We start from the raw sequence: 16,726 nt of genomic DNA, 5'->3' as shown, positions 1-16,726 counted from the left end.
GTTACTGTTTATGAAAAAATGTTGAAATACTGCTAACTGTAGTATATAGTTTGCAATAGGTATATATTTCTTCCCTATGTGCCCCTCTATTATTAACTTCTAATTGTATTGTCATACATTTGTTCTGGTTCATGGAAGCAATTTCTAGTATTTGTACAGTTGATCATGGACATTGCCCACCATAGGATTCAGTTTTATACATTCCCATCTTTTGACCTCCAACTCTCCTTCTGGTGACGTATATGACTCTGAGCTTCCCCTTTCCACCTCATTCACACACCATTCGGCACTGTTGGCTATTCTCACATCTTGCTACCAACACCCCTGTTCATTTCCAAACATTTAAGTTCATCCTAATTGAACATTCTGCTCATACTAAGCAACCATTCCCCATTCCTAAGCCTCGTCCTATATCTTGGTACCTTATATTTCATGTCTATGAGTTTACATATTATAATTAGTTCCTATCAGTGAGACCCTGCAATAATTGTCCTTATGTGTCTGGCTTATTTCACTCAGTATATTGCCCTCGAGGTTTTGTCATCAACCCATTTTTTTTTTAATATGGTTTCGTTCACTCACCATACACTCCATCCCAAGTAAATAATTGATGGTTCTCTGCATAGTCATACATTTATGTGTTCACCACCTTCACCACTATCTATATAAGGGCATCTACATTTCTTCCACAAGGCAGGAGGGAGAATCAAAGAAGGTAGAGAGGCAAAAGAAAGAGGAAAAAAAAATGACAGCTAGGAAGCAGCAAAAGGAAAAATAACCTTAAATCAAAGTAGAATAAAGAATCAGACAATACCACCAATGTCAAGTGTCTAACATGCCTCCCCTATCCCACCCTCTTATCTGCATTTACTGTGGTATATCACCTCTGTTACATTAAATGAAGCATAATACAATGATTCTATTAGTTACAGTCTCTAGTTTATGCTGATTGCATCCCTCCCCCAATGCCTCCCCATTTTTAACACCTTGCAAGGTTGACAGTTGCTTGTTCTCCCTCGTAAAAGAACATATTTGTACATTTTGTCACAATTGTTGAATACTCTAGATTTCACCAAGTTACAGTCCCAGTCTTTATCTTTCCTCCTTTCTTGTGGTGTCTCACATGCTCCCCACCTTCCTCTCTCAACCGTATTCATAGTTATCTTTGTTCAGTGTACTTACATTGTTGTGCTACCATCTCCCAAAATTGTGTTCCAAACCACGCACTCCTGTCTTCTATCACCCTGTAGTGCTCCCTTTAGTATTTCCTGTAGGGCAGGTGTCTTGTTCACAAAGTCTCTCATTGTCTGTTTGTCAGAAAATATTTTGAGCTCTCCCTCATATTTGAAGGACAGCTTTGCTGGATATAGGATTCTTGGTTGGTGGTTTTTCTCTTTCAGTATCTTAAATATATCACACCAGTTCCTTCTTGCCTCCATGGTTTCTGCTGAGAGATCTGCACATAGTCTTATTAAGCTTCCTTTGTATGTAATGGATCGCTTTTTTCTTGCTGCTTTCAGGATTCTCTTTTTGTCTTTGACATTTGATAATCTGATTATTAAGTGTCTTGGCGTAGGCCTATTCAGATCTCTTCTGTTTGGAGTACTCTGCGCTTCTTGGATCTATAATTTTATGTCTTTCATAAGAGATGGGAAATTTTCATTAATTATTTCCTCTATTATTGCTTCTGCCCCTTTTCCCTTCTCTTCTTCTGGGACACCAATGATACATACATTATTGTACTTTGTTTCATTCTTGAGTTCCTGGAGACATTGCTCATATTTTTTCATTCTTTTCTCCCTCTGCTCCTTTGCGTGTAGGCTTTCAGGTGTTTTGTTCTCCAGTTCCTGAGTGTTTTCTTCTGCCTCTTGAGATCTGCTGTTGTATGTTTCCATTGCGTCTTTCATCTCTTGCGTTGTGCCTTTCATTTCCATAGATTCTACTAGTTGTGTTTTTGAACTTTCGATTTCTGCCTTATATATGCCCAGTGTTTCCTTTACAGCCTCTATCTCTTTTGCAATATCTTCTCTAAACTTTTTGAATTGATTTAGCATTAGTTGTTTAAATTCCTGTATCTCGGTTGAAGTGTACATTTGTTCCTTTGACTGGGCCATAACTTTGTTTTTCTTAGTGTAGGTTGTAATTTTCTGTTGTCTAGGCATGGTTTCCTTGGTTATCCAAATCAGGTTTTCCCAGACCAGAACAGGCTCAGGTCCCAGAGGGAAGAAATATTCAGTATCTGGTTTCCCTGAGAGTGTGTCTTAGAAAATTGCTCCACCCTGTGATGCCTCAGGTCACTGTGCTTTTCTGCCCAGCAGGTGATGCCTGTTAGCCTGTATCCTTGACTGGTGTGAGGAGGTGTGGCCATGTTCCCCCAGGCTCTGGGGTCTGGTTCTGAATGGAAAGGGCCCCACCCCTTTCCTCCTAGAGAAGACAGAGCCCCCAGGTGGAGGTCATTAGCATTTCAGTTGAGTCTCTCTCTGCTTGTGTTGTCTCCACCCTTCCCGGAGTCACAGCCCTGGAAACTGAAAATGACTGGGTCTTTCTCCATTGAGCCGAAAAAGAAACAGATAGTCCCCTTCAGACCCAGTCCAAGGCGACCCTCCGGCTCTCCAAGGTCAGTCGTCACCCAAAGCCTCTGTCTGTTTTTTGGGTATTCGGACCTGTAGTGAGCAGTTCACACTTGCTACTTAAAACCCCAGGTGGAGCTCAGCTGAGCTATATTCGCTTGCTGGGAGAGAGCTTCTCTCTGGCACCATGAGGCTTTGCAGCTCGGGCTATGGGGGAGGGGGTCTCGTGACTTGGATCCGCAGGTTTTACTTACAGATTTTAGGCTGTGTTCTCGGGCATTCCTCCCAATTCAGGTTGGTGTATGATGAGTGGATGGTCTCGTTTGTCCCCCCACAGTTATTCTGGATTATTTACTAGTTGTTTCTGGTTTTTTGTAGTTGTTCCAGGGGGACTACTTAGCTTCCACTCCTCTCTATGCTGCCATCTTGCCCCTTCCCTGTTCTTACCTTGAATATAGCACTTGTTACCCTCTATTGAGTCTGTTGCTCAAGTGGCAGCCATTTATTATTTGTGTCAAGTAGTGAACTAAGCCCTTCATAATATAAAATAAAGCATTGTTTTAGATCTACCAGCAGTCCTGCAAAACAGAGATAATTCTCATTTTGCAGGTTAAGATGAATTATTTGCCAACATTGAGTCAATGAGAGGCAGAGATGAAATTACAAACTATTTTCTGGTTCTAGGATTGTAGGGTTGAACAGGACATGGGTAGATTTTTCCCTCAGGGAGCCTCAACTCCTCAAAACAGGAATGAAATAGTAGTAAATAGATGGCATTTATTAAAGGCCTAATGTATAACCAGTACATTCAAAACAATTATCTGTAAATGTCATAACAACTCTATAAGGTAGGTGGTGGTATCCCCATTTCACAAAAAAGGAGACTTATGTGTTCAAGATCCACAGTTAGTAAGAGCTTGTACTAGGATTTGAACCTAAAGCTGCCTTACTTCAAAGGCTGTGTGACACAGCCTTACTTTACTAATTTCCGTATTCCAAGTGCCTAGCATATAGAAGGGGCAAATAGAGTGTTGAATGAACAAATTTCTAAAACTAATGTTCTCTCTTCCATATGACAAAAATTAATACTGCTTTTCTGTTCAAATATTTCTCACTCTGTATTCTCACTATATACTGGTTTCTGGATTAATTAAGTACCATCTTGGGATACCCAGTTTTGCTAATTAACCAAGATGGCTAGAGCTTTAGAAAATCATAGATGATTATAAAACAATAATAACTAAAAATAATATACTTCTACTAAAAATAAGATATAGATTTATGGAGTAGACCAAAATTCAGAAATAGACCCTTATTTGTATAAATTGAGCATGTTGAAATGGAGAACCCTATAAAATAACAAGAAAAGAATTATATAAAGATGTCATTTAAATTTTTTTTACTTTATTTATTAAAAAATTTAAAAAGAACAAAAAAATTCAAACGAAACAAAGGAATAAGAGAAACAACCTAAAATAACTACATTACTTCCAACATGTTCCTACTATACCCCCCCAAAATTAACAAATCATAGTCATTCCTGAGCATTCCCATAATATTAACATTACCCTCCATAACTTATCTATTCTTATTAGAGTATCATTCCCCCTTGTACTTGTTTGTATGTATTGTGTCCCCCAGAAAAAGCTGTGTTCTTTGATGCGATCTTTGTGGGCCAGTTGTATTAGTGTTAGATTAGGTTGGAACATTTGGATTAGGTTGTTTCCATGGAGATAAGACCCACCCAACTGTAGGTGATAACTCTGATTAGATAATTTCCATGGAGGTGTGGCTCTGCCCATTCAGCGTGGGCCTTGATTAGTTTACTATAAGAAGCTCAGGCAGAAGGAGCTCATTGCTGTAGCTTACAGAGAGTTTTTGGAGATGGCCTTTGAAAGCAGACTTTTGCTCCGGAGAAGCTAAGGGAGGACAAAACACCCCAAAAGCAACATTTTGAAGAATGCACAGGAGCTGAGAGAGGATCAGCAGATGCCAGCCACATGCCTTCCCAGCTAACAGGTTTTCTAGACACCACTGGCCATCCTCCAGTGAAGGTACCCGATTTTTGATGCCTTACCTTGGACACTTAATGGCCTTAAGACTGTAACTGTGTAATCAAATAAACCCCCTTTATAAAAGCAATCCCTTTCTGGTATTTTGCATAATGGCAGCATTAGCAAACCAGAATACCCTTTCACTGTTCGCTGTCTGTCACTAGGTCCCCTACATTCTACAATATAAAACATTTATTTTACATTTTTCACAGAGTTCACATAAGTGGTAACATATAATATCTCTCTTTTTGTGCCAGGCTTATTTCACTCAGCATTATGTCTTCAAGGTTCATCCATGTTGTCATATGTTTCACGACATCATTCTTTCTTACTGCCACATAGCATTCCATTGTGTGTATATACCACATTTTGTTCATACACTCATCTGTTGAAGGATATTTGGATTGTTTCCATCTCTTGGCAATTTTAAATAAAGCTGCTATGATGATTGATGTGCAAATATCTGCTCATGTCCCTGCTTTCAGATCTTCTGGTTAATACCGAGAAGTGAAATTGCAGGATCGAAGGGTAATTTGATACCTAGTTTTCTAAGGAACCATGAGAGTGTCTTCCAGAGTGGCTGTACCATTATACAGTCCCACCAACAATGAATCAGCAAAACGTCATCCAAACTGATAATTTGGAAACTGTTAAAATATGAAAAGAACGTTTGATTGCCTGTTAGAGACTTAGATTCCAGTTCTGATACTTATAGCCATGTAAATTTAAGCTAATTATTTCCCTCTTGAAAATTGGGTTCTTTAATAAAATAAGGATAATAATTAATTCACCATTGTGAATATTAAATGAGAATACTACCTAATTTAATGCCTAACACATGCTTGGCACTCAGTAATGAATCTGAATTTCATGCTTTTAAAAAATGAATACATGAAGAAGTAGAATATTTTTAAACTAGGTTAAAATGTAATAAACGTACTATATAATAAAAGAAAAGAAAGGGTTGTGTACGTTAGCCAGTAAAGAAATGTAAGTTAAAACCATGATGCAATACCACTACAAATCTCTTCCCCCACCCCCCAAAATATAGACAGTGCCAAATGCTGGCAAGGATGCTGGTAGGTATGTAAATGGTGCAGCCATCCTGGAAAACAGTTTGGCAGTTTCTTAAAAAGTTAAACAGGATGTGGCAAGATGGTGGCATAAAGAGGAGTGGAAGTTAGTTAGTCCCCTGGAACAACTGATAAACAACCAAGAACAACTAGTAAATAATCTGGAATAACTTCTGGGGAACAACCGTAACTGTCCACACATCTTACAACAACCTGGATTGGGAGGAATGCCTGAGATTACAGCATAAAATCTATAAGTAAAAGCTGCAGAAATGCACCAGGAGCCTCCTCCCCCTACGACAGGCTGAGCTACAAAACCTTGCTGTAGTAGAAAGCAGCACTCTCTGAACAAGTGAATATACTTCAGTCCAACTCCAACTGGGGTCTTAATTAACAAATGTGGACTGCTCAATACAAGTAAGAAATCCACAACAAGCAAACAGAGGCTTTTAGTGATGACTGAACTTAAAGTACCAGAAGACCCATCTGTCCCAGGAGAGAGAGCCCAGAAGACTAGGTGTTACCTCTGGCTGATGAATGAAATTGGGGGTCAATGGAATGGCTCTGGAAGGGGGCTTTCTGACCCTTTTTCTCTGTCTCAACCTGAGCGGCTAAGTGGAGTAAACCTCAGCCATTTTCAGTTTGCAGTGCTCTGACCCAGACAAGAATCAGAAGACAAAGAACTTATTTAAATTCAGATGATAACTCCCTAGAGGGTGTATCTTCCCTAAGAGGAAGGAGGTGGTGCCCAGCTCTACTATGGGTCTTCCACTCAGAACCAGATCCCACAGTCTTGGGGAAAACAAACAGAAACTAAGGGGACCACACCTCCTTATGCCAGTCAGGAGAGACAGGCTGACAGGTACCATCTGCTGGGCAGGTTAGGAAAAGCACAGTGGGTAGAGACCTCACAGGGTGTGTCAATCTTCTAAGACACACCCTCAGGGAAATCTGATACTGAATATTGCCCCCTTCTGAGACCTGAGCCTGTTCTGGTCTGGGAAAACCTGATTGGGGTAACCAAGGAAACCAGATGCCAAGATGACAGAAAACTAAACCCACACTAAGAAAAATGAAGTTATGGCCCAGTCAAAGGAACAAACTTACACTTCAACTGAGATACAGAAATTGAAACAGTTAATGCTAAATCAATTCAACAAGTTTAGGGAAGATATGGCAAAAGTGATGAAGGGTATAATGAAAACACTGGGCGAACAGAAGGTAGAAATAGAAAGTTTGAAAAAACAACTGGCAGAATCTGTGGAAATGAAAGGCACAACACAAGAGATGAAAGACACAATGGAGACATACAACAGTAGATCTCAAGAGGCAGAATAAAACACTCAGGAACTGGAGAACAAGACACCCAAAATCCTACACACAAAAGAGCAGATAGAGAAAAGAATAGAAAAATATGAGCAATAGCTCAGAGAATTGAGTGACAACATGAAACACATGAATATGTATGCCATGGGTGTCCAGAAGGAGAAAAGAAGGGAAAAGGGGCAGAAGCAATAATAGAGGAAATAATCAATGAAAATTTCCCATCTCTTATGAAAGGCATAAAATTACAGATCCAAGAAGCACAGCATACCCCAAACAGAATAAATCTGAATAGGCCTATGCCAAGATACTTAATAATCAAAGACAAAGAGAGAATCCTGAAAGCAGCAAGAGAAAAGCAATCCATCCACATACAAAGGAAGCTTGATAAGAGTATGTGCAGATTTCTTAGTAGAAACCATGGAGGCAAGAAGGAAATGCTGTGATATATTTAAGATACTGAAAGGGAAAAACCAACAACCAAAAATCCTATATCCAACAAAACTGTCCTTCAAATATGAGGGAGAGTTTAAAATATTTTCTGACAAACAGACAATGACAGAGTTTGTGAACAAGATACCTGCTCTACAGGAAATACTAAACGGAGCACTACAGACATACAGGAAAAGACAAGAGTGAGAGGTTTGGAACACAATTTTGGGTGATGGTAGCTCAGCAATGTAAGTACATTGAACAAAGATGACTGTGAATATGGTTAAAAGAGGAAGGTTAGGAGCATGTGGGACACCAGAAGGAAAGTGGAAAGATAAAGATTGGGACTGTATAACTCAGTGAAACCCAGAGTGCTCAACAATTGTAATAAAATGTACAAGTATGTTTTTACATGAGGGAGAACAAATGAATGTCAACATTGCAAGGTGTTATTGGGGTAGTATTGGGGGAAAATATAATCAATGAAAACTAGAGACTATAGTTAACAGAAACATTGTATTATGCTTCCATTAATGTAAAAAAGGCAACATACCAAAGCTAAATGCATATATGAGGAGGACATAAAGGAGGGGTATGGGACTCTTGGCATTGGTGACATTGTCTGACTCTTCATTCTACTTTAGTTTAATTCTATCTTTCCTTTTGTTGCTTCCTAGCTGTCATGTTTTTTTTTTTTTCCCTCTTTCTTTTTTCTTTTGTCTCTCTACCTTCTTTGACTCTTCCTCCTTCTTTGTGGAAGAAATGGAGATGTCCTTATATAGATAGTGGTGAGGGTGGTGAATCCATAAAACATGACTATACAGGGAACCATTGATTGTTTACTTAGGACGGAATGTATGGTGGGTGAACAAAACTATCTTAAAAAAAAAAAATTGGTTGATGAAGAAACCTTGAGGGCACTATATTGAGTGAAATAAGTCAGACACATAAGGACAAATATTGCACAGTCTCACTGATATGAACTAATTATAATATGTAAACTCATAGACATGAAATATAAATTACCAGGATATAAAACGAGGCTAAAGAATGGGGAATGATTGCTTATTATGAGCAGAATGTTCAACTAGGGTGAACTTAAACATTTGGAAATGGACAGAGGTAATGGTAGCACATTGTGAAAATAACTAACGGTGCTGAATGGTGTGTGAATGTGGTGGAAAGGGGAAGCTCAGAGTCACATATGTCACCAGAAGAAAAGTTGGGGTTAAAAGGTGGGAATTTATAAAACAGTGAATCTTGTGGTGGACAATGTCCGTGATTAACTGTACAAATATTAGAAATATCTTTCATGAACTAGAACAAATGTATGACACTATAACCAGAGCTCAATAATAGAGGGGCATATAGGAGAAAAATATATACCTATTGCAAACTATATACTACAGTTAGTAGTATTTTAACATTCTTTCATCAACAGTTACAAATGTACTATACCAATACTATGAGTCAATAATGGAGGGGGGGTGGTTAGGGGTATGGGAGGATTTGAGTCTCCTTTTTTTGTCTTTATTTTTTTTTTTTGGAGTAATGAAAATGTTCTAAAAATTGAAAAAAAAATTAGTTGTGATAGATGCACAGCTGTATGATGGTACTGTGGCCAACTGATTGTACACTTTGGATCTTTGGATAGTTGTATGGTATATGAACAATCTTAATAAAATTAAATAAAAAAAAAAAGTTAAACATTCACTTACCACAAGACCCAGCAATCACACACCTAGAAATTTATCCTACAGAAATGAAAACTTATATTCATGCAAAAATATCTACACAGATGTTCACAGCAGCCTTATTTGTAACAACCAAACACTGGAAATATACCAAATGTTCTTCAAAGAGTAAATAGATAAACAAACTGGTGCATCCATACCACGGCATACTCCTTAGCAATAAAAAGGAAAAGAATATTGATGCACACAAAATCCTGGTTGAATCTCACGTCATTATGCTGAGTGAGAAAAGGCAATCTCAGAAGTTTAAATGCTGTATAATTCCATTTATATAACATCCTCAAAATGATGAAATTAGAGATGGAGAGCAGATCAGTGGGTGCCAGGGGTCAGTGAGAGAGGAGAAGCTGTATGACTAAATTGGGGTAGCATGAGGGAGTCCCTTTGTAGTGACAGGACAGTTCTGTATCTTCATTGTGGTGGTGGTGATGTGCATCTATAAATGTGATAAAATTTCATAGATCTACACCTATCAAAAATGTGTACACATGCAAAAAACAGGTGAAATCCAAGTAAGGTCTGTAATCTAGTGCATTAAGATTCTCTAGGGAAACAAAACCAACAGGATATATATGTATATAATCTAAATATTAGGAAAATGTTGTAAGAATTGTCTCATGACTGTGGGGATAGGCAAGTCTGAACTCCATAGAGTAGGCCACAATCTGGGAACTCCAATGAACATTTTTGATGAATTCCCCAGGAGAAACTGGCTGGCTGAAGTAGAGACAAAATTTTCCCTTCTGACTGCTGAAATCATCAGTTCTCCTTTTAAAAGGCTTTCAGCTGCTTGGATGAGACTTCTCTCGTTGTCGTAGGCAATCTCCTCAGTTGATTGTAGATGTCATCAGCCATAGACACAATCAACTGACCGATGATTTAAGTCCATGAAATGTCCTCACAGTAAAAATCAAGCCAGTGCTTGCTTGACCAAACAACTGGATGCCATAACCTGGCCAAGATGACACATGAATTTAACCTTTACATCTAGTTAATTGCCAGTTTCCTGGTTTTGATAATGTACTTCAGTTTAAGATGTTATCATTTGGGGAAGCTGGTTGATAGGGTCATGGGACCTCTCTGTCATTTCAAAATTTTTTTTAAAAAATTGTTTTTGCCATTTCTTGTGGGTATTTAAATATTTTTAAATAAAGTTTTTTAAGAGCCATTAGTTGCTATTAATTAATTAGGAATTATTAATTAGGAAGGTATGTATATATGCTAACAGCTAATGCTGGTGTGTTGTAATCTCTATTGCTCGTAGCAGTGAAAAACTATAGGGCAAAAGATGTTATGAGTCATAGAGGTTTATAACTTTTGACCCAGTAATCTCCATTCCTGGTCATTTATTCTAAGAAAGCCCCCTGATAGACAATGTCATTTGTAATAACAAAATATCCACACACGTACTCACTTAAGTATTCCAAGAGATAAGGAACTAGTTAAGTAAATTATGACACATCTACTAACTGTAATATTGTTCAAATAATAAATTGATAAATATGAAGCAACTAGCTCTACCGTTAAGTATGCATATGGACAAGAAATGCATATGAAGAAATAAATGCAATTATATTTATTTAATGTTGCTTTAATATCTATGCAATTTTGAAATATCATGCTGAGGTATGGCCAGTGTTAAAACTCTGTTGAATGCTTACTTAATTTTTAAATTCTGACACTAATAATTATTTCAAATTCTATCTTGAACTCTTGGTCTTGTTTATTTCTAGTTCTGTCCTCTTTGTCATTTAATACCTAACGAGAATCCAAGCAGCTTCAATGGCAGTTTGATAAGACATTTGCAAGTCAGTCACACTTTGTTTTATGACGATTTCATAGTAAGTATATTTCCTTTTACATTGTGTTTTTATGCTATGTTAAGCTTACCTTTTTAATCCAAATGAAATGAAATTCTAGAGTTAAAAAAGGTGTATGTCGCTAGTGTTAGCATTAAGTATTAGCATTAGTAGGAAATCATAAAAGTACAATATTTTATAAATTTTATCATTAATATTAAAGGAGGTATCTGCCTTAGACAAAATTATTTTCTTTGTGATCTAGAGAATCAGCCTTTGTATGGACAGCCAGATTTAGTTTTTAAATTATTTTCATTTCTACAATAGCTCCTTCCTATATATAGTTATGATTTTTATCAAGCTGGAAACTTATATTACTGAGATGAAATCACGTCAGTAATGAAATGGCTCAGAGAGTTTGTTCTGTGTCTAGTTGTTTTTATGGTACATTAAATGACTAATAACGGATATGACCTTATCAGTATAGTAAGAAACATGTGCCTCATCCTTATTTAAATTCTATAAAACACAACACTCCTGTTTTTTAAAATTCCTTTAAACTTAAAAAATGTTTTTATTATAAATACATTTTAACTATAAGTAAACATAATAGTATAACAGTATTATCAATTGGTGGCCAAATTCATTTCTTTAATAATTTTTTTAAGATAGAATAATTAGATGTAGTATGAATAGTTTTAATACTTATGACTATATTTCCCATTATCAGAAGTAAGAGTAGCAAGCAAAAAGTTTATGTAGCCTTTGCTAGTGTGTCTGTGTAAGAGTAATGCATTGTCTCTTCATAGATATCTAAAAGCAAAGGGGGAAATAACTCATAGCCATCTTATTTTTTATTTTATTTAAATACATGAAATATTAGGGACAAAATTTGAATTTACATACAATTTTCACACAATTTTGACTTTTCTTTTTAGGCAATTTCAAGATAAAATTTGGTAATAGTTGAAGGTGGTCACTTGAGCATTTTCTCCATTCTTTCTAACCTGCCCATTATTATTATCCAGAGTCAACACAAGGTGCTTGGGCTCTGCCTGGTTTTAAAGTAACAGCTCTGCCACAACTGTGTGACTTTGGGCAGGGTATTTAGCCTCAGTTTGTTCATTTGTTAAGTGAGGACAGTAAAAGCACCTGCTCCTTAAATCTCCTGTGAGGTTTAAATGAGATAATGCATGTAAAGTGACTTGCACAGTTTACACACAGCTGTTAGGTGGGTTCGAGATGGAGCAGCAGTAACTGGCGACTATTAGGACCACTTGAAGAATACTGTATTATCCTCATTTAACTATGAATTTTCTGAACCTCAAAGGTTAGCCCAATTGCCTAAGCCCAACCCAGTACTGAGTCCAAACCTTGTGTTCTATCTTGTTTGATGGCTCTCGTTTGGATTTTGTTTGTTTTTATGTTTTACAATGGACTCAGCAGAGATTCCGTTTTTTTCTTTTTCCCATTTGTTTTGTTTTGTTTATTGTGGGAGAGGGGTTTTAGAGGATAGGACTCTTTAAGAGTTTTTGTTTTATTTACAGAATGTGCTGAACTAAAAAGTTTTGAATTCCACTTTTTGCACATAGGGAGGCATAGAGAAGAATTTTGTTTTCAACATTTTTTTCTGAAATGGATATTCCAGAAGTACTGCTGGGATTGTCAAATCCTATGGGAATATCTTAACTGGAGTCCATATTTCATGTTTGTGTAGAACATAGCACTTTAACCAGAATTTTTGTGGCCATTAAAAACTACCAGTTAGGTCAGATGAAAGTTTCAAATTCCAAAGCAAGATTAATTTATTATGACAATATCTTAAATGCCAAGCAGTGAAATGTAAAAGAAAGTTGCCTAGCCCCCCAGAATAAAAGTCCTGGGTTCTATGACAGGCTCTGTGGAGGATTAGACAAGTTATTAACTCAGGGCTTCAGTTGACTGCAAAATGAGATTATTACATTGACCCTTTTCTTTCAGTTTCTGAATCACTGTCGACTCTGATTTTATATTTCTAATTATTTTTCTTTAATACAGGATTTTAATATAATTGAAGAAGCTCTTATCCGAAGAGTCTTAGATCGGTCACTACTTGAATATGTGAATCATTCAAACACCACATAGTTTTATTAAAAAGAAAGGGAAGGGGATTGGAGTACACCACTTTTTAATATGCTGCTTGAACACTTGGAGGGAAATTGACAATATTTGGGCAAAAATGTACAACACAGTTCTATTTTGCCCCTGTTTATTGTTATACTGGATTTTAAAACTGCTTTCATTTTGATAATTTAAAACTGTTTTGCATTCATGAGTTTCTTAGACACTTAACAATAAAAAATAGTCTCCATCAGCCATTAATATAATGGAAGAGAACACAAGGCTCTGGTATTTGGGTTGAGGGTCTTTATTAACAAATTGGATGACACTCTGTATAATGCTAAATATTGATAACTAACTTCATGGTTGGGCAAGATAACTAATGTTTGTTCTATATAAAATGATGGGAAGTGAAACAAAGTGCTGACATTCAAGGAAATTGAAAGCTGTTCTAATGCTCGTTTTCTAATTTCTAATAGGACAACATGAATAATATTTTATGAGAATAGGAAAGGAAAATTTTGAAAGTCAACAAATTCTATTGAAGAAAACTGTATTATGTAATACTGTAACAAAATAAATGTATTAGGAATGTATACTTAATTCTTTGACTTTTCATAATTATATGCACACATAAGAATTTTTCAAATATTTGTAGTTATTATTTAGAAATATTTCTATGATATAGGAAATTTCTTAAGAACCAGCACCTGATATTTACAAGTAGATGTGTTCAAATCCAAAATTTTTAGCAGAAAACCCTAAGGGCTTTGACTTTTTAAAAAAAGTTAACCTTTAACAAATTACAAAATAAAATACAAAAACCCAAACACAAAATATATAGCTTAATTCATTATTACAAGGCAAACATTCTTATAGATGTTAGATGTCCTCATGTTTGTCCTATCACAATTGCAACCATCTCTCCAATCCCACAAAAATAATCACTGTACTGATTTCAATAGTAATCACTTCCTTGCATTTTATCTTATCACCCAAGTGTATATATCTCTGGATATCATATTTTAATCTTACTTAAAATTTTTTATTAGATATGTTTTTTACAACTCTTTTTTTAATCTATTAGTTCCCCTTTCCTCCTTCTCTTTTCCTTAAAATTTATCTGTTGAAGAACCCATATATCCACAACTTTTGACCTATAGACTTTCCTACAATCTGTATTTTGCTGACTGTATACTCATGGTGCACTTCAGCGTGTTCCTATGTCCTCTGGGTGTTGGCACAGAATCAAAGATTTGAGCAGACTCAGGTTCAATCCTTTTGGCAAGACTATAGGTGATGGTGTGTTTTTCATCAGGTGACACATAATGTCTCCTTTTCTCTTTTCTTGATGTTAGCCAAAACTGATACTTAATGCCTTGATCCAGTAATTCAGTGCGGGTTGGAAAATATTCTAATTTTGTCATTTGTTTTTTTTTTTTTTTTTTTTTTTTTTTATCATCATTTTATTGAGATATATTCACATACCACGCAGTCATACAAAACAAATTGTACTTTCGATTGTTTACAGTACCATTACATAGTTGTACATTCATCACCTAAATCAATCCCTGACACCTTCATTAGCACACACACACAAATAACAAGAATAATAATTAGAGTGAAAAAGAGCAATTGAAGTAAAAAAGAACACTGGGTACCTTTGTATGTTTTTTGCTTCCCCTACTTTTCTACACATCCATCCATAAACTAGACAAAGTGGAGTTTGGTCCTTATGGCATTCCCAATCCCACTGTCACCCCTCATAAGCTACATTTTTATACAACTGTCTTCAAGATTCATGGGTTCTGGGTTGTAGTTTAATAGTTTCAGGTATCCACCACCAGCTACCCCAATTCTTTAGAACCTAAAAAAGGTTGTCTAAAGTGTGCGTAAGAGTGCCCACCAGAGTGATCTCTCGGCTCGTTTTGGAATCTCTCTGCCACTGAAGCTTATTTCATTTCCTTTCACATCCCCCTTTTGGTCAAGAAGATGTTCTCCATCCCACGATGCCGGGTCTACATTCCTCCCCGGGAGTCATATTCCACGTTGCCAGGGAGATTCACTTCCCTGGGTGTCTGATCCCACGTAGGGGGGAGGGCAGTGATTTCACCTTTCAAGTTGGCTTAGCCAGAGAGAGAGGGCCACAGCTGAGCAACAAAGAGGCATTCAGGAGGAGACACTTAGGCACAAATACAGGGAGGCCTAGCCTCTCCTTTGCAGCAACCGTCTTCCCAAGGGTAAAACTTATGGTAGAGGGCTCAACCCATCAAACCACCAGTCCCCTATGTCTGTGGTCATGTTAGCAACCATGGAGGTGGGGTAGGCGAATACCCCTGCATTCTCCACAGGCTCCTCAAGGGGGCACTACATGTTTTTTTTTTTTTTTTTCCTTGTTTGTCTTTTTTTCTTTTTCTTTTTTTTTTTTTTTTTACTTTCCCTTCTTTTTTAAATCAACTGTATGAAAAAAAAAGTTAAAAAGAAAACAAACATACAATAAAAGAACATTTCAAAGATACCATAACAAGGGAGTAAGAAAAAGACAACTAACCTAAGATAACTGCTTAACTTCCAACATGTTCCTACTTTACCCCAAGAAAGTTACATAATATAGCAACATTTCAGTGAACTTGTTCCTACTACATCCATCAGAAATTAACAGACCATAGTCATTTCTGGGCATCCCCAGAACGTTAAATAGCTTATCTGTTCTTCTTGGATTATTGTTCCCCCTTCCTTAATTGCTCTCTACTGCTAGTTCCCCTACATTCTACATTATAAACCATTTGTTTTACATTTTTCAAAGTTCACATTAGTGGTAGCATATAATATTTCTCTTTTTGTGCCTGGCTTATTTTGCTCAGCATTATGTCTTCAAGGTTCATCCATGTTGTCATATGTTTCACCAGATCGTTCCTTCTTACTGCCGCGTAGTATTCCATCGTGTGTATATACCACATTTTATTTATCCACTCATCTGTTGAAGGACATTTGGGTTGTTTCCATCTCTTGGCAATTGTGAATAATGCTGCTATGAACATTGGCGTGCAGATATCTGTTCGTGTCACTGCTTTCCGATCTTCCGGGTATATACCGAGAAGTGCAATCGCTGGATCGAATGGTAGCTCTATATCTAGTTTTCTAAGGAACTGCCAGACTGACTTCCAGAGTGGCTGAACCATTATACAGTCCCACCAACAATGAATAAGAGTTCCAATTTCTCCACATCCCCTCCAGCATTTGTAGTTTCCTGTTTGTTTAATGGCAGCCATTCTAACCGGTGTTAGATGGTATCTCATTGTGGTCTTAATTTGCATCTCTCTAATAGCTAGTGAAGCTGAACATTTTTTCATGTGTTTCTTGGCCATTTGTATTTCCTCTTCAGAGAACTGTCTTTTCATATCTTTTGCCCATTTTATAATTGGGCTGTCTGTACTATTGTCATTGAGTTGTAGGATTTCTTTGTATATGCAAGATATCAGTCTTTTGTCAGATACATGGTTTCCAAAAATTTTTTCCCATTGAGTTGGCTGCCTCTTTACCTTTTTGAGAAATTCCTTTGAGGTGCAGAAACTTCTAAGCTTGAGGAGTTCCCATTTATCTATTTTCTCTTTTGTTGCT

At 36.8% G+C, this 16,726-nt stretch overlaps 1 protein-coding gene across 1 annotated transcript in view; it reads left to right on the top strand.

The window, feature by feature from the left end:
• The window catches only part of RNF125 (ring finger protein 125), a 42,686-nt gene extending 28,173 nt beyond the window's left edge, over positions 1–14,513 (top strand). Inside the window, exons 5-6 of the mRNA XM_037806326.1 lie at positions 10,940–11,047; positions 13,043–14,513. Coding sequence (XP_037662254.1) covers positions 10,940–11,047; positions 13,043–13,129 — 195 coding nt within the window. The 3' untranslated portion in view covers positions 13,130–14,513. The remainder of the gene's footprint in view (positions 1–10,939; positions 11,048–13,042) is intronic.
• The last annotated feature ends 2,213 nt before the right edge of the window (positions 14,514–16,726 follow it).

This window comes from Choloepus didactylus, chromosome 16, assembly GCF_015220235.1.
Source record: "Choloepus didactylus isolate mChoDid1 chromosome 16, mChoDid1.pri, whole genome shotgun sequence".
Classification (NCBI taxonomy): domain Eukaryota; kingdom Metazoa; phylum Chordata; class Mammalia; order Pilosa; family Megalonychidae; genus Choloepus; species Choloepus didactylus.
The sequence above is the reverse complement of the archived record's forward strand: the minus strand, read 5'-3'. Positions and strand labels throughout refer to the sequence as shown.